At 40.5% G+C, this 25,140-nt stretch overlaps 1 protein-coding gene across 2 annotated transcripts in view; it reads left to right on the top strand.

Annotated features, from left to right (window-relative positions):
- The window catches only part of LOC127580781 (cadherin EGF LAG seven-pass G-type receptor 2-like), a 231,820-nt gene that overhangs the window by 184,646 nt on the left and 22,034 nt on the right, over positions 1 to 25,140 (top strand). For both annotated transcript variants that reach the window (XM_052034651.1, XM_052034652.1), the window contains exons 10-22: positions 5,265 to 5,450; positions 6,684 to 6,797; positions 7,752 to 7,926; positions 10,126 to 10,267; positions 11,385 to 11,505; positions 12,647 to 12,830; positions 15,107 to 15,208; positions 17,501 to 17,595; positions 19,235 to 19,444; positions 20,872 to 21,055; positions 21,178 to 21,321; positions 23,523 to 23,691; positions 23,804 to 23,971. In XM_052034651.1, the coding sequence (XP_051890611.1) occupies positions 5,265 to 5,450; positions 6,684 to 6,797; positions 7,752 to 7,926; positions 10,126 to 10,267; positions 11,385 to 11,505; positions 12,647 to 12,830; positions 15,107 to 15,208; positions 17,501 to 17,595; positions 19,235 to 19,444; positions 20,872 to 21,055; positions 21,178 to 21,321; positions 23,523 to 23,691; positions 23,804 to 23,971 (1,994 nt within the window). The remainder of the gene's footprint in view (positions 1 to 5,264; positions 5,451 to 6,683; positions 6,798 to 7,751; positions 7,927 to 10,125; positions 10,268 to 11,384; positions 11,506 to 12,646; positions 12,831 to 15,106; positions 15,209 to 17,500; positions 17,596 to 19,234; positions 19,445 to 20,871; positions 21,056 to 21,177; positions 21,322 to 23,522; positions 23,692 to 23,803; positions 23,972 to 25,140) is intronic.

Genomic DNA, 25,140 nt, shown 5'->3' on the forward strand with positions numbered 1-25,140 from the left:
AAATACATAATCAAGACTGACACTTGTATGCATTGCCATTGGAGTCCTGCATTGTTAAAGGTGTCAACCTTCAAATGGGATGTTAAACAGAAATGTCTGTTTGTTTGACCATTAAATAATCCTTTAGACATATTTGTGGAAGAGAACTATTGAATTGTCCTGGTCAACACTTATCTTTCTGCTAACTGGATACTACTGAAAGTGAAAAACTGGGCATTTTTGTTTTGCCATTTGTGAAGCCTTATGGCATTTTTACAACGTTGATGAGCATTTGAGAGAGCTGGAGGGCCAGAGATCAGAAGGATTGAGCATCAGAGCCAGGCGAGACTGGAGATTGGCTGAGGCTGGGTATTCTAGAGAACAGAGAACACGGAACAGTACAGCACAGTACAGACCCTTCAGCCTATGATGTTATGCCGACTACATAAACCTACTCTATGATCAATCTAACCCTTCCCTCCTACACAGCCCATAACACAGCGGCACGGTAGCATAGCGGTTAGCGTAACGCTATTATAGTGCCAGTGATTGGGGTTCATTTCCCGCCGCTGTCTGTAAGGAGTTTGTATGTTCTCCCCGTGACTGCGCGAGTTTCCTCTGGGTGCTCCGGTTTTCTCCACATTCCAAAGACGTAGGTTAACGTGGGTGTAATTGGGCAGCATGGACTCGATGGGCTGGAAGGGCCTGTTACGGTGCTGTATAAATAAAAAAAACCCTCCATTTCTCTTACATCCATGTGCCTATTGAAGAGTCTTTTAAATGTCCCTATTGTATCAGCCCCTACTACCACTCCTGGCAGTGCATTCCAAGCACCCACCACTCTCTGTGTAAAAAAAAAACCTACCTCTGACGTTTCCCCTCAACTTTCCTCCTTTGACCTTAAACTGATGTCCTCTGGTATTGGCCATTGCTGCCCTGGGGAAAAGGTGCTGGCTGTCCACTCTATCTATGCCCCTCATAATCTTATACACCTCCATCAAGTCGCCTCTCATCCTACTTCACTCCAAAGCCCTAGCTCGCTCAACCTTTCTTCAGAAGGGGAGGGCTGGGGAGGGTACAACTTTGCTTGCTTTACAAGGCATGGATGTGCCTGCTGTCATAATGTAAACCTGGTGCATCAATTGAATTACCAGTACTAGATACCATCCACTGACACAATAGTCAACAAGTGCTTTTGGCCTGCCCAGTGTGGAGCTCAATGATGCAGTGGGGTGAACTGTGCAGGACGAGTCGTGACTTGGTGGGGGGGGGGGGGGGGGGGGGGGGTTCAAGCAGCTAGTAATTAGTAAAGCCCCTAAGTACCAGGTGTTATGGTAGTGACTGGCAGTGTGCTTTCAGAAGATCCTACCCCTTATTTTTGTCTAACTAATTGTTTTCCTCCATTTGGAAATGTAAGGAACTTTCAAAAATGTGATTTCACTGGAGGAAAATAATCTACCAAATGAACTGTAAATCCAAGTAGGGAATAATCCTCAAATCCTGATTTAATTTTATATGAAAGTATGACAGTCATGAATGAGGATGTAATAATGATTATCATTTATTTTCATCACTCTTCAGAGCTTGAAAAAACCCAGACAAGTACCTTGTTCACTCTCAAGATCAATTTTCTTCTTGCTTTTGATGTTTTGGATTAAACTTTTATCCCTAACAAGTAGACTTGTGTTTACGGCTGGGTGGATTGAAACAAACATCCTTGGCTACACAAACCTACTTTCTTTTCCTCAAGGTCTTCCAATTTTCTATTAAGAACTTTCTGCCCTAATTGAGTACCATATATCTATTTGTAAATAATTCAGCGTACACTGAAAAACCAACAAATGTGCTCTGGCACCATCATCATGAGAATAATAGTAAAAGTGGGTTGTTGAATTAGGTTGTAATATTTTTGCATGAATGATACACTTACCTGTAAGTCTACAGCTTTTGGTCCAGACCGCTTTCCAGGGCTGGAGTATATAATGCAGGCTGATTCCCCAGTGCAATGCTCATGGACTTGTTCTTCCAATGCAGCATTAAAACAAACTCCCATTGACCTTCTTGAGTGGATATTAAAGATCCAGTGACATGTTAGATAATTGGTACTTGATCAGGTGCAGCAAGTGATTTAGAGGCCAAACAGCATGTAGTTTTTTATACAAGCAGGTTGGATTACAAGAGTAAGGAAATCTTATTACAGTTGTATAGGGCCCTGATGACACCACACCTGAAGTATTCTGTACAGTTTTGGTCTCCTTACTTTAGAAAGGATGCACTTACCATAGAGGGATACCTGATTGGTTTCAGAAATGGCAAGTTTGCTGTTTGAGGAGATACTGAGTAGACTGGGACTGTATTCTGTCGAGTTTGGGAATATGAGAGAAGATGTCAATGAAAATTACAAAATTCCTGGAGAATCTGACAGACTAGAAGGAGAGCAAATGTTAAGCTTATGGTTTATGGTTATGGTTTAAGTTAACAGCCTGAGTTGTCTTGGACCAGAGGGTGCATTTGAGAACAAGGCACTGAGATGAGGAGAAATATCTTCACTCAGAGGGTGGTGAACCCTGCAGCACTATGGAAGTTGAGCTGTTATACTCATTCAAAATGCAGGTCAATAGATTTCTGGGTATTAAAAGAATCAAGAGACATGGGGAAATGCTTGAAAATGGTGCTAAGATGGAAGATCAGCAGGGTCAAAGGGCTGGATGGAACGCTCTTGCTCCTCTTTCATTCTTATGATTTGAAAATGAGCAGGGAAATCAGTAACCACTGCCCCTTCCATTCACAGGACCCCCCACCCCCCAACCAAGTCTCAACCCTCTGCATCATAACATCTCTTGACCATCGGTTATCTCTCAGTCATCATCACCAAAACACTTCAATTGGCCTTCATTTCACAGGTTTTTACTAGGAGCTTTACGTGACCATTGGCTGCTGTATTTTCCTACATTACAATAGAGAGCACACTTCCAGAAAATTAAACATGACAATTGATATCCTGATGTCAGGAAAGATGGTTTGTAAAGGAAGTTCCAGATCTGATACCAACGTCTGTGAAGCACCTTAAAAGGAACAAGTCTATGGCTAACATTATCGAAGAACGAAAGTACATTGCTTCAAAATGTATCTATGTTAATGACTCAGATCGTGTAGTATTGCAAAACTAAATCATCCAATTGTTCTGTGTATACGGTCCCAATAATACAATGCACAGGATTCGGAACAGTCAGGTTTGAAACAGCCCCTCATTTTTACCTTTGACATTTTGTGCACTTTCTGCCACTTAGGAATTTGCTTTGGGCTGGAAAGACAGAATTACAGTAATCTCTCCTGGAAGAGTTATAGATACTTTAATCCTCAAAGTAATTGGAGAAAGCAAAACCGAGCTGGTTTTGCGTATTGCTGGAGGAACTCAGCAGGTCAGGTACCATCTGTGGAGGGAAATGGGCAGTTGATGTTTCAGGTCAAGACCCTTCATCTAGACCCTTCATTACCCTTCACCAGTCCAGATGAAGGGTTTCGACCTGAAACGTTGACTGTCATTTCCCTCTACGGATGCTGCCTGACCCGCTGAGTTCCTCCAGCAGCTCTTTTATCGCTCCAGATTCCAGCATCTGTAGTCTCTTGTGTCTCTTAGTAATTGTAGGAACTTTGATATAACTTTATAAAAAGGTTTTCTTACCCATAAATCTAGTTGCAGATAATTTATTAGCTAAAACCTTTTACAATATGGAGCCACAACAATTACATTCCCAGTGCAAGCCTCATACAGCATTTATTCTTCAGACTTATGTTCTACTTGAGGTCTCACAACCTGAAAGAGGTTCTCACATGTTAACACGAGCAATCATTTTTTGAAAAGAATAGGAGAATTTGGTCAACAGCAAATGATAGTGGTTTGCAGTCATGTTTACTGTGATTCCTAATGCCCTTCCTGATAGGTCCTGATAGATACTGATCATTCTGATAGTCTCTGTTCTTTATCCATTGGCTTTCTATCCAGTCTGGAGAGTCAATGTTACTTCACTCGTTCAAAAGTAGGCATCAGGCTTCACTGATGCTGTGATCTCTGGCCCCTCAATGAATCTGCACTCACAATGACTTGTGGCTACTTGCAGCTGTCCAGTTCATCACAGGCACACTGTGGAGTGCACTTGTCATCCTTCCCCCATGCTTCCCACCTGAAAGGCAGACTGTTATGCCGCTATACTGTGACTGCTGCGGAGAGAATTCATTAAGCAATGACTCACTTCCTAGCAGTCAGATAGCAATGAAATAGCAGCTGCAGGCTCTACATAAAGGCCTCTTTGGGAGCCATATAGGTTCTGTGCAGTGCACAAGTGTGTGCTAAGTGCTGCAACACTACTTTTAAAATATTTTCACAATTTCATGAACTATTATGCTGTTAACTCTGCATGCAGCACCTGCTTAGCACACCAAAAGAAACTCCAAGATCTAGGAAACTGACCAATGGCAATGGTGTTCTTCATATGAAATACACTCTTTGTAAACACCTTCTCAGTTTAGAGAATGGTCCCTGCCATTTCCTCTTGCTTCATCTGGAGGAATCTGAGCCAGTTTTCTTAGGCTGTGTGCGATGAATGGGCAAATGCAGTAAATCATTCAGCTGAGATCTCCATAGAAGCTGAAGGTTTGAGCAAAGTTTTTCAGCATTTGGAGAAGTCTACATCCTTCATGTTCTTAGGCATACACCTGCCCACACATCCATAAGGGCCATTTCATAAGTTTTTTACTAGATAATTATCAGAGAAGGCTACATGCCCTTGCCCCACCAACTCCTGTCCTAACCACTCCCTTCCCCACCCCCCAATAGAAGTTGATAACTGCTTGTTAAGGTGATGCTACAAACTCTAAACCATGTATCTTCTGTGGACAGTTTAATAACATTCTTGCCACTGAGGGTTCAAGTCCTACTGCAGAAACTAAAGCACAAAAGTCAGGCTACAGTGCAATAGTGAGGGAGTGTTTTCTCTGTCTCTCTGTGTTTGTTTGTCTGTCTCTCTCTCTCTCTCCTCCCTCCCACCATCTAATTGTCTGTCTCATTCTCTCTGTTCTCTCTTGTTCTCTCTCACTCTCATCCACTCTCTTCTCCACCTCTGTTTGTCAAATGTTGCTTGCTGACATCATTATGAAGACATCAGACATATTTGACTTCATTAGAGGTACCCTTACTAAATGCAAATTGTTGTTTCATGATGGTGTTTGCTGCTTTATTTTGTTTCATTCTGTACTTTTAACAGTGACATCTTTATATTTTTCAGCTGAGTGAGGGAAATGTGATGTTAAATGTGTATCGCTCGAGCAGCCAAGTCACAGCTCTGACAATGGACCAAATAAAAGTAAATGATGGGGATTGGCACCATTTGCAGCTAGAACTTAAAAGTTCCAAAGATGGAAAGGAAACCAAATACACAGCTCTGATGTCAATAGACTATGGGCATCATCAGGTAATGACTGCTAGTATAAGATATTTCAAACCATTAAGTTTACTGCTACTGAAGAAAGAGAGAAATTGAATTGGATTTGGACCGTGTCTGTAAATAATTTCTTGTAATTTATAAATTAAGCACACCTCTAATGTAATCTAACTCCACCAAGTAATGCACTCCTTGATTAGGGAACTGGACTGTAGGCTATGCAAGCTCAGCATTCAACTCCTGGGCCATACTGCATTTGCCAGAATTCTCTGAAGAGACGATGTATAATTGAAGTTGGCCTGAGTGACCCTGATGTAGGGATATCCCAGGAGGGTCTCTGAAACTGATATCATCTACCAATCTGTACAGGAGTCGTGCTTGCAAGTCCAGTCCCTGAGGAAGGAGGTGCTCAGCTCTCATTCTGTTGACTGCCAAGATGAATAATCAAATAGCACTTTAGTCTCCAGACTCAGTCATGAGAAATGATCAGTGGAGTGATGTAACGGCAGGAATACCATCACTGATCGATCATTATCCCCAGGACAAGTCATTGCCTTCAACAGGGAACAGACAAAGACAAAAATGGAAAGAATTGAGGTGACATTGTCAATATAAAATTCCATTAAGGTGTGAAGTAATTTTCACGCTTTTTGCCATTTGATGAAGTGTCTCAGTGAACCAAGCTCCCATCATCTGGGGTCAGTGTGCACTTTGACGATGTAAATTCAAATTTTTGTGTATCCGTACACCAAAACTGCAAGTCATCCTTACCAAAAGAGCTACAATTAATCTCACCATTTCTGCTTTTCCCTTCATCCCCCGCTCTGGTTTCTTCCTCCACCATGCCCTTCCATTTCCTGTACTGAGCATTACATGCTCCCTGCCTTCCTTTGGATTCAATTCTGTAGGCATTGCCACTGCGTTCGCTTATCTCTCCACTGCAATGCTTCAGCCTTGACTATATATTTTTCCTGTTCCTGGAAAGTGGGAAAAAATCTTTTCCTCTTGGTACAAAATAAATCCTCCTCCATCCATTTATGACGTGTATCCCATTGGAAACTCAATCATCTGGAGTGGTGCTATGCTGCACATTTTATGAATCCCCTTTTGGTTTTAAGCAGTGTGTAAATAATATCTGAGCACTGTCAACTGTGAATAGAGGCTCAAGTGTAACAAGAGCCAATAATTACACAGTTTTTTTTCTTTAAACCCTCAACCTTGTGATGATTTGCATGCTAAATTCTGATGTGATCCACTTCACAGACAACGGTGGAGATTGGTAATGAACTGCACGGGCTGAAGCTAAAAATGATCAGCATTGGTGGAGTCTCAGGCAACGATGGCAGTATTCTTCATGGCTTCCGAGGATGTATGCAGGTATAGCAAAGAACAGGATGGCTGCTAACTCTGGTGTACCATGGAGTAAGCTTCAGGCATTTATTATTTCTTCATCCACTCTGGTGGATAAATGTTTTACGAAATACTTTCAGTATTATCATGCCTAATGGACACCTCCTCGTGACAACTTGGTAGGTAACTGCACTATATAAACTGGAAAACAAGAAGATTTCAGATTTATCCTCTTGTCTTTGCAATGAGTCCCAAAGTGGCAACAGACCAACCTTACACAGGTTTAGAAAAGTGAAAAGTTCTTTGCTTTGGTGTACACCTGCAAGCCCTAATGGAGGTTCAAATATGGGTGTTTAGAAAAGAAGTCCATTGTGTTTAAATTGGCCCTTATGGTTGAACACAAAACTCTCCATCACTGTTCAGCCATGGATGCTACAAGTTGGTATGTATATGAAGGGAGCTGAGGTCCAGGATTATATTTCCCTGGTCATTGTAACTTTTTCTTCGCAATTGATTCACATCAAGTGTTCACAATGTGCTTTTGCCCAGCACTTGCTCCTCCTTGTAGACTGGAATACTGTGATTTGGTAATCTGTCAGAACTAAGTAGAGCTGGCCTTGTTTGGAGTGTATACGTAAACCTGTGCTTCCTGGGAAATAAAACCAGATCCCATCTGTCTGGGAGATCAGTGCTCCACTCCTATTGCTACACCAACAATATCTCTTGATTCCAATTGAATTATGTGGCTATGAAAGTTAGATAGTTTCCTTAAGCAGCTGGTTTCATTTATCAAAATTATAGTTCACAGCTGCTACTGAAATTAAATTCAACTGGTATTTCAATGTGATTCCAAATGTGGAAATTCAGAAAGCAAAATATAGTTATAATGCTTCTGTGCAGAAAGTGCTGTTAAACAGATGCCACTGCACCTGAGTTGGTTGCTTCAGTGAACAACTGTAAAATTAGCTGTTTCTTCCTTAGGGGGTTCGAATTGGTGAGACACCACTCACAGCTGTGGCCCTGAATATAAACCATGCTGAGAAGGTAAATGTGGAGAGAGGTTGCAGCATTCCCGATCCCTGTGACTCCAGTCCATGTCCTACAAACAGCTACTGCAGTGATGATTGGGACAGCTACTCCTGTAGCTGTGACCCAGGTAAGGAAAAGGATCCAGCCATGGTCATCCAGAAGCTCAGCTTTTTCCTGTGGGACTTAACATTTCACATCTCAAAGACCATCCACTTAAGGTCTCTAGAAATGTTTCTATAAGAACTGTTAAACATATGGGTATCATTATGTTGTTACACTTCTATTAGAGTAATGCTTAAAGTGGGGCACATGTTCACTCAAATTAACTAGTATTGAATTTCGGTGAATGACTGACTGAGAGTCATAGAGTTATACAGGCCCTTCAGCCAACCTAGTCTGCGCCAACCATAACCGTCCATCTACACTAATCCTACATTAACCCCATTTTGTTGAATAATGCTCTTCACTCAAGTGTCCAATCTAATTGATTATGGAGCCCCTTGACTGCTTAAATTTCAAAGAATAATATTGCATTACATTAGCTTGAGGATTGGAAAGGGAAAGATGATGAATAATTTGAATGTTAAGTATGTACCATTTATTTTTCCATTATTGGATTGAAAACCAATCATATTTGAATAATCCTTTTTTACTCAATGGAACCAATGTGAGTGTCTCTTTTGTTGTTTTAACAAAGTTTTGGTCCCCCTTCTGTACAGAATATATATGCCTTGGAGGCAATGCTGAGAATTTTCACCAGATTGATTCCAGATATGAAATGATTGCATAGTGAGGAAAGCTTAAGCAGATTAACTGAAGTTTTGAAGAATGAGAGAAACCTCACTGAAATGTACAACAGTGAATGGTCAGAGGTTGATTCCTTTAATGTGGGAGTATAGAAGTAGGTACATTGTGTCAAGCAAAAGGATCACCCATTTAGGATTGAGATGGGGAGGAATTTCTTCTCTCAGTGCAATGAAGAGATTGATCAATGGAAACAAAACCAACTTTGAACTTCTAACTGTGGTGAAAATAAAATCTGAACCTAGAAAATTCTGTTTTCATTGTTAATCCATGGCTACAGTCCAAGAACTGCCTGCCCAGACTGATATTTCCATATACCTTCTTAATCTTACATTTAGTCACAACATTTCCATGCTTTTGAAAATAAAAAGGAATTAATGGAAGCAACTGAATGGACAATTTCCACTTATCCTGCAGTTGAGCTATATTGGAGCAGATTTACCAAAGCTTTTTTTAATATTGTTTCAATATTGTTTTCACAATTACTGCAAATTCATGTGAAATCATTAAATGTTTCTTTTAATTATCCATTTCTCTGAACCTCAGAATGAAATTGTTTCTAAGGATAAAATTATGCACCGCTAGCTGCATTACTGTAAACTCTGATGGTTCAGCCCTTGTGTTAGTGATTAAATAAACGCATTGCTGCTCCACAGATTGGAATCACCATGCTGCATCTTTAATATCTTACAATCCACTGCAAATCCACAGAACTATATCCATTTTGAAGGAGTGAAATACGCACGGTATTCTTAAATAAATAACAATACATTACAAAATGACAACAACCATCTGGAGGACCCAAGTAGAAATGAATTCTATTCAATGTAAACTCAAACTTTATGCTTTTATTACCAGTCAAGCAAGGTGCTAGACTATGCTTTTATATTGTAACCTTTCGCTGAAGTACATTTGTAGAAATAAAACCAGCGCTATATTTTTCAGGAAAGGATGAATGGACTAGATTTCAATTCTCTTAAACAGAGAAGGCTGAGTACACAAGAACAGAGGAGCAGCAGTAAGTCACTTAGCCCCTTGAGCCTGCCCTGCCATTCAACTTGATCATGGCTGATTCATGCTGGCCTCACCTTCTCTTGTGTGCCAGTTCCCCATCAATTCCTCAGGATAACTTAGAAGTTATTTTTATAATTATTGGAAGGCTTTGGTAGGGTAGACATAGATAGATTGTCAGAAAGAGCACAGCTAGAGGCCTATCAATCATCGAAGAATCAAGCAGAGAATTCAGAAGAGTAATGAGAAAGTAGAATTTATTGTTATTTGGAGTGAATAGCATAAATGTATTTTAGAAGAGCTTATATTAACATATGAAGAAGAAGGGAATTGACAGTTGTGCAGCCAGAAGTGCTTCTGGAGGGATGAGTGGAGGCTTGTGTGGGCCAACGTGACTGCTTGAGTCAATTATCCTAATTCTCTGATGTGTATATTCCATGTAATTCTACGTAAAAGGTGACTTGTCTTTTAATTATCAAAGCAATCATGGGAAATCTCCAATAATTTCTAGGTTATTATGGTGAGGAATGTAAGGATGTCTGTTCCCTGAATCCCTGCGAACATCTCTCTGTGTGTAGCCGCAAACCCAGTTCTTCACATGGCTACACTTGTGACTGCTCAGCGAATTACTTTGGGCAGTACTGCGAGACCAAGTAAGCAGTGTCTAAGTTACATTGTTGTCTTAGCTGGATTCTTAAGTTCTTGGTGTTTGTTTAACCGTGGCATTTTGTTTAAATGTAATGAATTTATACTACCAAATATTTTTACTTAAAAAATTACACACTTCACTAATGAATTTCTTGAACGGTATCTGGTAGGTAGACCCTTATGATAGATATCTTTCCAAAATAAGCTTATGATGCTTCTAAAGTCTCCAGTATCATCAGAAATTTCAGAGAAACAGACTAAAGACCCTGAAGTATTTTCTATCAGCTAAGATAAAATCCACTTTTCTACATATGGCCCTTCTATGACATATCTCTAAATAAGTCCATATCCAACCACTCAGGACACGAGAAGGGGAGCAGGCCAGCTTTCTCTAGCTCTTCACTAGCTTGGTCTTGGCCTGGCTGCTCTGTGAAGAACCATTGCAGAGCCCATGTTTCCTTGAAGAATTGGCTGAGAATGATGTCCCAGCTTAACATACAGAGGGGAAAAAAAACACATTTACAAATTTCAGACAAGAGAAGCCCATCCATCCAACATCCCCAACTCCTCCCATGACTAGGTGTGATAGCTTAGTGGTTAAATTACTGGACTAAAGATCCAGAGACATGAAGTCACAGCAGCTGGTAACCTTAACTTCAGTCACTAAATAAATCTGACATTAGTAAAAGAAAATATGCAAGCATCAGTAATAATAACTATGGAGATAGAGGAAACAAATGTCTTTCAATCTGCTTTCCTTACCACTCTTGACCTTTATCTAACTTTCTGCTACCATTAGCAATCCACTCAGTTGTACCTTCATCATATAGACTGGTTTAAGATGGGCATTTAGGGTTGGATATTAGGTACTAACTTTGACTATGATGCCCAGATCCTATGGGAGAATAAACATTTCCGATAATCTTGTATGACAGGGATATATCTGCATGGAATATACTGGAGCTACTTCTGTAGTAACAAAGAAAATGAAAAATTGCCCAGTCTCATAGCTGGGTTTTTCTTCAAACAGATATTCTTAATGGAATATCAGTCTTGTTTATATTCCAAATATCAGCAGTGTGTTTATTTGACAGTTCACAAATTTCAACCTTCTGCTCACAGGATTGATCAGCCTTGCCCTAGAGGATGGTGGGGGCATCCTATCTGCGGACCTTGCAACTGTGATATAAGGAATGGGTTTGATGCTGACTGTAACAAAACCTCTGGAGAATGCAGATGCAAGGTGAGGAATGGGACCTGAGTAACTCAAGCCTGTTTACAGTAATCAGTTTTGACAAAGGTCATCTCAGCTGAAGAATTGTGTAACTTGAGCTGTTATAGGTTAGAGCAAGCTTTCATATTCTCCTCCAGACCAAATGCTCACCCCCACATTAAGCTGAATATTTGAAATTAGCTGGGTAATCTGAACATGCAAAGTGCTGACTAGCCTTGCACAATATGTATTATGATACCCATTCCATGAAACATATTCATGCATGTGTGGCTTGCACAGGCCTCTCCTGCAGGAGCAACCCTTCGCTGTGGTCCCCTTCAGTACAGCTTCCAGTGGTACAGGAGGAAGGGCTTCCTGAGCAAGTCCTGGCCTGTGGAATCTGGTGCCAGAACCTGCTGCAAGCTAATTTAAATTCTTACCCCTTGCTCCAGCATGCTCTCAGACTTCCCACAGCCGCTGCCCACACCCCTCCCCACAACCTATTCAAGACATCAATACCTCATAAAGACCACATCTTGAACAAGCAGCCCCAATTACTCATGCACCAACTCTCAAGGTTCCATTAGTACCCAACTGACACTCTACCTTCCTACACAGATGTCTCTCTTTCACAACTGGTGACCCAATCTGTGACCTAATATTTTTTCTCCATCTGCCTCTCAATGCATTGCTCCAAAATATTTAATGCACCATTCCCAGAAGCTAATAATTCCTCCTTTGTCTTCCACCATTTGTGTAGTAACCTAGTATGGCTAATTCCAATAAAAGGAGGGTATTTATGTCTTTATCTTGTCAATTTGACCAACCTTCTTAATCCATTTTCTTTACATGAGGTGTTCAAGTGATCTTTCCTCAACTGACGGTCAGATTCAGTTCCCACATGAAATATCCCCATCATAAAGAGGGGAATCTTGGAAGCTTTCCTGAATCCAGGGTGGCTAAATCAGCAGATGACTTAACAAGAGTGTCTTGCAGAGACAATCTGAATGGTTTTATTCACTGAGTGGTTGGAATTGGTCAGAAGTCACCACTCACAATGAATGATCTGCTTCAAAATATTAAGAGAGAAAATAAGGGACAGGGGAGATACAGGAAGCAAATCTGAGGTCTTTGGCCTACTATGAAGTAATAATATGTCATTTTTATTTAGGAAAACTATTACTGGCCTCCGGGAAGCAATGCCTGCTTCCCATGTGACTGTTACTCCATTGGTTCACTCTCTCGCTCATGTGACATGGAGACAGGACAGTGCCAGTGTAAACCTGGTGTGATTGGACGACAGTGTGACCGCTGCGACAATCCTTTTGCAGAAGTCTTCACCAACGGTTGTGAAGGTACGTTTATGTGTAGCTAGGTGATGGAATTAGATTTTGAAATTAGTGGTGAATGTTGCAGAGTCTGCATATTGGATCATTTGCATTGAATTACTGAGTTATGATCGCAGGCTTAAAGAACAAGTGTTTGGTGCAAGTCTGACCAGAAATCTTTCTCACTTTCTTGGCATGTGCTTTATTTCATACTCTTATAAAAGGAACATGGTACTTGCTATCAGTTTTATGGAACAGAAGCAGATGAGTTTTTTTTTCTGTGTAGTGGACCAAATTCAATGAGAACCTGGCCTGGATTTTGTAGTCAGCTGGAAACAATTACATCAGATGTTTTTTGTGTTTACTGTGATTGGAAAGCCATTTTGGTCCAACCCAGGCAATCTGAGGCTAAAGGAAAGTTTGTATTTCCTTAACCAAACAAACTGAAGAATCATTATTAAGTAGTACAGAGACCAAACCAGGTCGAATGAGTTGGAATATTTAATTTTATGCTAAATCCAGCATACAAAGTGAAAATGGGAGAGGGAAAGAAAGGTTCAATAAAGCAATAAAGATGCCAGATGCATTCTAGTTTACAGTGCTTCCTACATTATAACATTGACCAGCAATCATCATGTCATTGCAGCAGAGAAGGAGGCTATTCACCTCTCAACAACAGAAAACTATTTGGTGTCATTCCCCACTGCCGATCCTGTAATTCCACGATTTTTTCCCTCTCGAGTATCTATCCAATTCCACTTTGTAAGCAATGCTTGAATCTGTTTTCACCAGTTTTCCAGGCAATGATTAGAGTCATAGTCACAGAGTTGCACAGTACAGAAACAGGCCCTTCGGCCCAGCTTGCCTATTGCTGACCATCATGCCTGTCTATACTAATCCCACACCTGCATTAGTTCCATATCCACCTATGCCCTGCTCATTCAAGTACCTGTCAAGGTGCGTCCACCACTTCCTTTTGCAGCTCACTTCAGATACCAACTTTTCTTTGTGTGAGAAATTTATCCCTCAGTTCCCCTTTAAACCTCCCCTCTGTCACCTCGAATCTATGCCCTTTGGTTTTAAACCTGAGAAACAGATACTCTCTATCCACCCTATCGATGCCTTTCATAATTTTATATACTTCTATCATGTCGCCTCTCAGTCTCCTTTGCTCCAGAGAAAACGGAATTAGCCTTTCCGATCTCTCCTGATAAGTCAATCCCTGCAATCTAGGCAAGACTCTTGTGCATCTTTTCTGCACTCTCTCCAGCTTAATCACATCCTTCCTGTTACGTGCTAAACAGAGCAGTACACAATACTCCAAGTTCTGCCTAACCAACATTTTGTACAACAGTAACATGATCTCAGCTTTTATACTCATTGCCTGGGTTGATGAAATCAAGCATACCAGATGCCTTCCTCACCACCCTGTCGATTTGTGTTCCATTTTCAGGGAACTATGTACCTGTACCCCAAGGTCTCTCTGTTCAGCAACACTCCCCAGGTCCCTGTCATTCACTGTGTATGTCCTGCTCTGGTCTAACTTCTCAAAATGCATCATTTCATACTTGTCCAAGTTAAATTCTATCTGCCATTCCCTTGCCCACTTTCTCAGTTGATTTTTTTCCTGTTATGACCTTAGACAACCTTTTTCACTGTCCACTATAAAGATAAGATACACACTGTCGCTGTATAAACAGGCGTTTATGCCTGGCATTGCTGGTGCTTTTGCCAACTACTTTAATCTATGTTGCTCATGCAGTCTAATCTGGAAATGAGCAACTTCTGATGCAATGCACTGATAAGGAAAAAGCATTCAACCACTGAATTTCCAAACCATTGTCTTTTCTAATATGTTTTGAGATTCAGCGTAGTCATGCAATTTAGGTGCATGTTTAGCAGAGATGTTGAACAATTTTCAATGACTATGCTTAATAGTACATTTTTGTGGAAACCGTATTGGAAAACGTATCTATGTTAAGAGTGATTGTTCATTATGTTGCTGGAAAAAGCTCAAAATCTTGATCCATATTTGATTTAAATGTAAAAGAGGCGCAGTGTCATACAACACTGCAGGGCAGATGTAAGGCAAATAAGATTAGCGTAGATGGGCAGAAGGATCAGCATGGACATGATGGGCCGAAGGGCTCATTTCTGTGCATGACTCTATGACTAATACACTGATGCAGGTTGGTACCTGCTAGAATGCACAGTTGTATAGAAGTGGCTAATTGATGTAATAGGGAAAGAATGTAATGGTTTTATCATGTTCTGAATATTTCATCAGTTTATTTTCCTTTCAGTGATTTATGACAGTTGCCCACGAGCCATGGAGGCAGGGATCTGGTGGCCCAGAACCAAGTTTGGTTTGCCTGCTGCTGTGCCTTGCCCTAAGGGATCAATGGGTAATGTTGTCATTACATTTTCATGTGTTTTCAGAGTAATTCCTTGTTCAGCACTGAGAATGATTTAATCTGTTTCCATTATTTACACAGTTTAACAATGTGGTCTAATGTTTCTTGAGGTAAAGAACGATTTTCATTTTTAAACCATGATGTTTTTCAGCTGACAAAGTATCATACCAACATAGAAGGATGCCTTTCGGCCCATCGAGTCCATAAAGGAAAAGCAAATTGACTTAAAAATTCTAATATGTAGCACCTTTTTGTATGGCATGCTAAGTGTGATTGGGTACTTTGTATACCAGTAACGAACTTCCCAAAATTAGTCAAAGTGATGTGCATAGACATTGAGTCACTGGTGTGCCGTGCTCATCATGTTGTTACTTATGCAGAATGGTACCACTCATACAAGCCCCTGAGTAACACAGACCTCACAGTTAATCTTGCAGGGAATTGGTCTTGTCCCTTTCTTCATTAATTGGTAATTGGTTTATTATTGTCACGTGCACTGAGATACAGTGAAAAACTTTGTTTTGCATGCCATCCATACAGATCATTTGCAAGTGTAAGTACATGTAGGTGGTACAAAGGAAAAGCGATAACAGAATGTAGAATAAAGTGTTGCAGTTCGAGAGAAAGCGCAGTGCAGTGCAGGTAGACAAAAGTTTAGTAGGCTTTTAATTACTAGTTTCATTAGTTCAGCACAATATCATAGGCCGAAGGGTTTGTGCTTGTGATGTACTTTTCTATGTTCCTTGTTCTAATAAAGTGCAAGGGCCATGATGATTGTGAGGTCAAGAGGTCAATGTTTTGATCAAAAGAGAGAATGCCTGGGTTGGGGTTTTGGTCATAGGTCTGTCAACTGCAAATTCAGTATTACTCAAGACCCAAGGCTTTAATCATGACTGAATTGGCATTGAATAAAGAAAAACCATTCCCTTGTCTGCTTGGACAGAGGTGGCACAATGGTGTGGCCAGTAGAGCCGCTGCCTCACAGTGCCAGAGACCCAGGTAAAATCCTGACCTCAAGTGCTATCTGTGTGGAGTTTACATGTTCTCCACGTGACCGCATGGGTTTCCTCTTTGAGATGTGGGTTGGTGGATTAATTGGCCAGCAAATTGCTCTGAGTGTGTCGGTGAGTGATAGAATTTGGGGGGAGTTGATGAGAATGTGGGGAAAATAAAAATTGGGATTAATGTAGGTAGTTGATGGTTGGAATGAACTCTGTGGGCTGAAGGGCCTGTTTCCTTGCTTTATCTCTCTATGATTCAGTGACTCTATGACCCTTAATCTAGGGTCAAGAACCAGAGGGGGAGAAGTGGCAGCTACATTCAAGACAGGCAGTGAGTTGGAGGGTGGGGAATGGTCCTGAATTGCAAGGGATTCAAATTGAAGACTAATACACGAAAATGGAAGTCGTTGGCCTGAGAGTTGATGTTCGAGGATAGTCAGTGAGTGGGCATGGGGGTCGAGGCAAGAGTTTGGGTCCAGGAGGAGGATTCAGGTGATCAGTCCATGGGCAATGAGATGGGGTGGGTTCAAATGATCAGGGGTTGGGAAAGGGTTTAGGACATCAGAATGTGAGGGTGTTGATCAGGTGATTGAGGATAAAGTTGGATGACCAGGGCCCAGGGTTTGGGAGACTGGTAGAGGGGTGAAAGGGGCTGAGGGATTGGTAGGTAGGTGAGGAGGTTGTGAGGACGGGATGTGGAAGAAACCTGATCAGTGCAAGTATGATTGGCGACGGGATGTGTTGGTTAAATTTCTGGAGTACCATGAGTAGACCTGGACACCAGCAAAATCGCTTTCTTTGCCAACAAATATAGAATTTTATGTGTGTCACTGGAACGATTGTGGCTAAATGTAGATACAATCATATTTTATATTTACTCATGTCCACTGATTCACTCCTTTACTAAAGTGGATATGGAAGCATCTAATGAAATGTCATTGACCTGAAGTATGAACTCTGTTTCTCTTACTGCAGATGTTGCCTGATTGACTGAGTATTCCCAGCATTTTCTGTTTTTACTTCATACTTCCAGCATCTGCAGTATTTTGCTTAAGGAATAAAACCATAAAGTTTAAGATTGTAAACAATGGTAATTTAAGTTAGAAAAGAGGCATGGAGCTCATTCTGTTACTGAGGTGAAATGTCGCTGAAATAAATTAGCTTCTCTAAGTTATGTGGTAGAACTACTTAATGTAATCATTATGGTGGTAGCAATGTATCTTTGTCTGTGCCAAGGTTTATTTCGGGAAGACACTAAGATCCTTTGTCATTTTCTCCATAGGAACAGGCATCCGACACTGCGATGAACACAGAGGCTGGCTCCCCCCTGATCTTTTCAACTGTACCACCAACACCTTTGCAGAGCTGAAAACCTTTGTAAGTTTCATTTGGAGAAATTGGTTTTAAAGGTTAGCAATGATAAGACGCTGCAGTTTCATACTTCCTTCTAATAGATAATAACTCTTGAACAATTTTTATGTTTACATTTATGTGACATGTTGTTCTGTGTAGTATTGCTCTGCAGCACTTTTTCCTTTCCATGAAAGAATGGGATAGCTTCTAAAATTACAGATGCATCACCTCAAGTAGTGTTAAATTGTAGCCTCGTTCCAAGCTCTCATTTTATTCTCTGGACTTCAAAAGGTTGACTAAATGCCTGTAGCCATAAATGACCAGGTGCTTTTGTGTCAAACCAGAGATTATTTCTAAGATTATAATGGGTAATCTGGTCAATTTACACCATTGCTTAATTTAGCAACATTCAACGCAGTGTGCCGCCATCATAATCAATGCTGTATCCCTGTTGAAAGGGAGGGAGGAGAAGGGAGAAAAATTAAAAATTTCACACGCACAGCGTGCTTAGAAGTATATTTTAATAATTTCTTTGTTGATTCCATTAAATTTCATTCCAGCACACAAGGTTTTGAAGACAGCTTTCAATTTCTTAGACTAAGCTGCAGCTGTATGTGCTTTTGATTTTCACATCCTTCCCTCTTTCTTTCTTCAGTCAGACAGAGATAAGGCTTCTGTGACGATCTCTTCCAATAATGACTTGAAACCGATTAACCTAAAAGAAAGTAGTCTCTGCATTTTGGTAACTGCAAAACACACAAGCCCAGAAATCAAATGGTGCCAGTTCAGATATGCTAACAGTTGCTTCAATGAACAGCTTGTCCAAGAGCTTTCCTCTGGGAAGCTAATTACTGTACAAGGCCCAAGGTGTTATGTGCTACTTAGCAGGTCATCTCCATCAGAGTCCTTCCTTTGCATTCTCTGCAAACAAGAGGCTTGGGAACAGGCTTGGGTGATGGGTGTGGGTAGAAGACCAATGGGTGTTGAGGGGAGAAAGGGTTGGGTCTAAATGCTGAGTAGAGAGGTTGGAGTAAGGGCTGGTCAAGAGATCAGGGTGAGCAATGAGGTATGCTCCTCCCAGGGATTGTGTAGATGGAAGTGGGAGTTTCTGTAGACAGGCAGTGTAATTGGTAGTTGGAGTGTGGGAGGTAGGTGGATATCTGCAGATTACCAGAGGGATCAGAAGCCAGGGATGTTGCCCAATTGGTTTGCAATGTGGGGTCATTTGGAAAGGGCAGATTGGTGGACAATGAGTATAGGTGGGGGTCAACCAAGCTTTGAACTAGAGTCACCACTGAAAGGGGTGGAGGGCTGTGGGCCAGGGAGAGAACTGGGTAAGCATATTACTTTAGAAGCACCTACCTGTAGTGAGTTTTCAGCACCAGATTAGGACTTGATCAGGTGGGTCCCATTTAAACACAAGGATGTGAAGGTCTGATTCTGAGGGCAGTTATGTCAGATGTGTATTGGACCCTGAAGGGAAATTGCTGACCACAGTCCAGGTGGTGATTCCCTGATTTTTTTTTCATTGTCTTTTATTTTTCATTGCAATTAAGTAGCCTAACACACAAAAGGGGACTTCATGTGATCCATTTTCTGGGCAATGCTTTTGTGATTTTGCTGAATAGATTTCTCACTTTCTGGTGGATTGCCTTTTATGCAGGCTGAAAAACTGAAAAAGAATGAAACTTTGTTGGATGTGGGGAAGTCCAAGAAAATTGCCCTGTTGTTACGGAATGCTACTCAGCACACGGATGAATATTTTGGCAGTGATGTGAAGATAGCATACCACGTGACCTCAAAAATCTTAGAATTTGAGAACTCCCAGCGGGGATTTAATTTGGCTGCAACCCAGGATGTCCAGTTCACAGAGGTACGAGTTAATAACACCTAGAAATGGTTAATTTCTTTTAAAGGCACCTGAAGTACTCAATAAATTGGGTGCAGACACTTCTCATTGTCAAGTCTAGACTGAGGTCTTTGGTACAGAGGCATCTCGTGGTATGAAATCCAGTCAAACACAAGAGCATAAGAGTTATGCAAATATACTGTATCAGATTTGTTAAGATCCCAAATTATAAGAGATTTTCACGATTACATAGATTATGCTGGGGTTGATTCCCTCACAAAAGTCTCTTCCATTTTAATACTGCTGCTGTTTGGCCTCTAACATTAGGCCATTTAGAATAAAGGCATCAGCCCATTGTTTAAGGGAATTCATCAGAGGATTGATTGACAAGATGACCAACTTGTCACTTGCAAGTTCTACCTTGAGTCAGGTGCTGATTGCATATACTACTGATAGCTCATAACCTCTTTCTCTTTAAGTATTTCATGCGCAAATATTTAAATTAGTTGATCTTGCAAATGAGTGGGATCAATATGAATGGAGACTTGGCACTACTGACAGTCTGTCTTAATGTAACAATTATCTGTTTTCACTTCTGCACATCATGATGATTTGTAAAAGTAACAGTTCATTGGCTAGGTGTATACTTGAAAAAAAATTAATGGTGCAGTAATTTAGAGAAATATTGTTAACATTTGTGAAGAGTGTAATTTGGTTTCCTGGCTGTTGGAGCATTGAACTTTTGGTTTGCTGAACAGTAATGGAATTATTGCTTTAAAAATAAGTTGGCAAAGCAAAAATCTACAGTTCAAAGAAATCATTCAGCTGGATTTTCAATACGTCTGGAATTTTTGTATTGATCAAACTTTGCATGTGATCCACTTTCATGCACTTATAATAAGGTGACTTTTACCTGCTTTATAAATTCCCTGGCCTTGTGGGAGAGCGTGTTTCCAGGTACTGACAGTGACCAGCCATGATTCATCCTTTCACTGGTAAGTGTGATAGGAAGCTCACTCCATGGGTACTTCAGGACTGTTAACTCTATGTACTAACTGGAGTTTCTCATATATTTCTGGCAAAATTAACAATGGAAGAGCAGGAGGAGATGAGAGGAATTTCCAGGGTTAAGTGTCTCATTGTATTGTATTGTGTCATAATAACTAAGTAATTTGCTGCAACACAAACTTATCCATAACATTCAGGGCTTTAAGAAAATCTGCAGGTCAATTCAATCTGCTAAATGGAGGAAGGCCTTTTAGTATTGACGGGTAATTAACCAGAATTAAATTTTGCGTTTACTATTGGCAGTCAAGAAATTGATGCATAACTTTTGACAGGAACTTCAGTGGATGGAAATGGCTCAAAATGGTGTTGATTGAATGAGATCATTGGATGGACTTGCAACAATAATGTAATATATTGGCCATTGCTTTTTCTTCTGTTTTCAGAACCTTATTAAAGTTGGAAGTGCAATTCTTGATGCAAGTAACAAAAAACACTGGGATATGATCCAGCAAACAGACGGAGGGACGGCTCACCTGCTTAGACACTATGAGGATTATGCAAGTGCACTGGCACAAAACATGAGAAAAACCTACCTCAGCCCTTTCACGATTGTCACACCTAATATTGGTGAGCATCACAGTAACTAGACCATGGGCAGTCTTGAGACTGTAATGTATATTGTTTTCTAGAATAGTTTGATTGTAAGACTTTTATTCTGTTTTAAGACTAACTAAAATAATTTTGTCCAGTTATTTCAGTTGATCGCCTTCACAAAATGAATTTCTCTGGAGTGAAGCTCCCACGATATGACTTTATCCGAGGAGAAAAACCTAGAGACTTAGAAACTATTGCTATCCTTCCAGAATCAATCTTCACACCGGCAGAAATTAAAGGTAAGAATACCTTTTAACGCAGGACTACGCACTTGCTGTGATGTCTAACGGCATGAAACCACATTTTGACCAAGGTTGAGCAAATCAGGGACCGGCGAATAGCAGAGGCATCGTTCACTGAAGTGGAAGGGTTAAGGCCTACTTTGGTATTAGTTAAAGGATGTTCATTATTATTTGGTACACTACTAGGGTATCCAATATGCCCATAATCTCTTAGGTGGGGTCAACATTTGTAGTTTTTTTTAGTGTTCACTCCCACCACTGCCCTATCACCTTGCTGTTCATTCTCAAGGACTCATGTACCTCAACCAGAAACCCTGTTGACCAGACACCTGATTCCTGTTTCCTAATTACCCCGCTCCTGAATTCTTGATCACTTCTCCAATGTCTTAATGCCTTTCTGCCTGACACCCCACCCCCATGACCAATGACCATATACCCAATTGACCGCCAGACTTAAATTGCCTGCCTAATTTTCTCCACCCTGGCCCCAACCTGACCTCTTCTCCAGATAATTCCTCCCTATGCATTCACCCAACCACCCACCCCTCAAAATCCTCCTCAAAGCAAAAAAAAATGCTGCTACTGGAAATCTGAACAGAAAATGCTGCAAATAATCAGAAGGTCAGGCAGTATCTGTAGAAAGAAAAGCTGAGATAATATTTGATGACCTTTGATCAGAACCCTCCTCCTCAACCTGGCCTGATTTTCTCAACAACACCTTCACCCATCCCTCACATTCTAGACTAATGAGTGAGCCAGATGCCAGACCATTAGGATCTCTGAACATCAGATGTCGATTACCAGAGTTTTCTTGTATTCGTTAATGATGATTGATGATTGATGACCATGACCAAGCCAGGGAGAAAGGCAACTTTGCCCAATTTAAAATTTCTGATTATCCACAGCCATCGCTATTGCAACACTGTAATTTTGGTTTAAGAAATATAGCAACGCCATACAGGTAAATGTTGTACATGTGCATTTATACATACAAACATCATTTCTTCATAAAACTTTGCATTCTCTCCTGTCGTCATAATTTGTTCACCCTCTGCCTTGATATTCCTGTCCTGGCTGTTTCTTATTGGTCTGCCGCAGTTTTTCTGTTTGGTTAAACTAACCGCAATGATTCTCTGACCATCCACTGTTGGTGGTATTTCCTCCATGCTGAAATCAAGTATTTTTGTTTATGTTGTGAGTTGATAATCAAAAAGGAATAAACAATGAAGCAAAAGATTCAGAATGATCAAAAAGCAGAGTTTATTTTTGTCAATTTACCACCATAAGCACAAAGATCTTAAAGTATATGGAATGAGCTGTGAGAGGAAGTGGTTGAGGCAGGTACAACAGTATCATTTAAGAAGCATTTGGATAAGTACGTGGAGGGCCAGGGCTTAGAGGGATATGGGTGAATGCAGGAAATTGGAATTAGCTAGGTGGACAACATGGTTGGCATGGACTCGTTGGGCCGAGGGGCCTGTATCTGCGCTGTATTGCTCTATGACTCTGACTCTAACACATACCGTATATGGTAAGAGCAATGAGAATTTGTGCCCAAGAGTCTGTCTGTTACTCATTATACCGAAATTAGCCACGTATTGATTCCTACTTATTTGGACAATGCCGGTCATTGTAGCTCAATGAAGAATAGAAGTTAAAAAGAAAAACTCAAAGTAAAACTTTGTTCTCATCAGTTACAGATCCTCCCCAGCTTTACATATGCCCACCTTATATACAGCCCTTACATACAGATGAGTGTTTGGGAGACCGGTGGTAAAGATTTACCAGCTCCTGCAGGCATCTTCTGCCATCTGAGAACTCTGTTCATGGCGCCTTTCCAACTTGTGAACAATTCAGGTTATGAACAGTTCACAGGAATGCCATAATCTGGGGATGTCCTGTAATGATAAGCAAGTGAGTGAGGGTAAATTTGTGTTGATACAGCTTACTCTTAGACACAACTTGATCCTGTCTAATATGTATAAAGTGGAGTGGACATGCTCCTTTTCTGAGTATTGAGTACAATGTAATCTTTTTGATCAAGTGCCAGTTTTAATCTCTGGCAACAATATGTTGTGCAAATTAGAAAACTTGGCAGTTCAAAGCTCTGACTGTACAGTTCAATCAGTATTTCTCGTTAGTTGGTATTAGCAGTTTTAAAGAATCATAAAACTTGTTTTATTCACATTCTTTACCAGAAGGCTCCAAAGTCCCAACCTCCTCACCTGAAGAGGAAAGCACACCTTTGAACAGAAAGAAGCGTCATCCTGATCCAAATGAGCAAGATGCCATTGCCAGTATAATCATCTACTGGACTCTGGGAGAGCTTTTACCAGAACAGTATGATCCTGACAAAAGAAGTCTAAGGTAAATCCAAATTGGTACAATTGCCCAATGCTCAGTCCACAAATAAAGATATAGAAGTCATTTTGTTAATTAAATTTCTGCACTGTAATGAAGTGATTTACTTCTGTCCTAGGGTTCCTAAGCGACCTATCATTAATAGCCCTATCGTTAGTATTGCCATCCATGACAATGATGAACTACTGCAGCATCAGCTGGACAAACCAATTAGAGTACAGTACAAGCTTTTCCAAACTGAAGAGCGAACCAAGCCAATTTGTGTCTTCTGGAACCATTCCATCCCGTAAGACCTCTTGCTTATTATTTCTAGACTTGAATGTCTTGGGGAAATGATTGCATATTGTCTAAAAATTCTGCAACAGGGCATTAATGGGTGACTAGGTAATTCAATAAAGGCCATGATGTACGGCAACAAAACTAGTGGTCAGCCTAGCCTTGTGTCAGAATGATGGATACTTCTAAACACTGCAGACAGATTGATTTTCTTTTAAATCTTGTGTCACGGTAACCCTCAAATTTCCAAGCTCCATTCTTGTCCGACAACAGTTCTCTGTGAAGTATAAAATAAATCTTTCTGCCTTCTTTTGATTTTATTAAAACAAAATTTCATAGAATTTTCCAGTTTAATCCCTAGAATGATGAATTCTCGTACAGTCCAGTGACCTAGTAACTGAAACATACACTAACAAGAAGGAAAAGAGCCATCCTGTCTAATGCCATTGGTCATTGGGTGATCACATCTACATATTTTGTGGAAAGCTGCCAGGTGTTCACCAGCCTGAGCCTTTGAGTTACTGGAGTGGACCATGGATCTGGGGACATGAGTTCAAATCCCACCCCAACATCAGGAAATTTTAAATTGAAATTATGAAATAAATCAGGAATTAGAAAGTTAGTATTATCAAATTGCCATATTGTTATAAAATCCCATCTAGTTCAACAACAGCAAATCTTCTGTCCTTATCTTGTCTGCTCTAAATGTGACTCCAGACCCACTAATGTGGTTGTCTGTTAACCGCCTCCCTACTTCAGGAGCATTTAGGAGAATTAATGGATGATTGAAATATGAATTACTATATTTTTAAAAAGAAACCTTTAATCATTGCCTCTATTCCTGAAGCTAGTCAGCTCTGTTGGTTCTGGCAATCCTTTGGTCCTTTGTAAATTAAAATTTGTGCCTACAGAAAACTTTTCTATAGGTGCTATCACAGCTATGGCTAAAATGGCTCTTAGTAGATATGGAGAGTTAAAAAAATGGCTGTTTTACCCTGTCACAACTTAAGAGGTGTTAGACCTATCATGTGTACAGCTAAGCTCAAATAACTTAGCACAAATGAAGGATTGAGTTAAAGAATGCCCAGATTTCCTTAAGTGTAGCATGCCTTACTTCAAGTTCTGGTGCAGTAGTTAGTGCTGCAGCCTCATAGCTCCAGTGACCTGGATTTTATCCTG

This window comes from Pristis pectinata, chromosome 20 (genome assembly GCF_009764475.1).
Source record: "Pristis pectinata isolate sPriPec2 chromosome 20, sPriPec2.1.pri, whole genome shotgun sequence".
Taxonomy (NCBI): Eukaryota; Metazoa; Chordata; class Chondrichthyes; order Rhinopristiformes; family Pristidae; genus Pristis; species Pristis pectinata.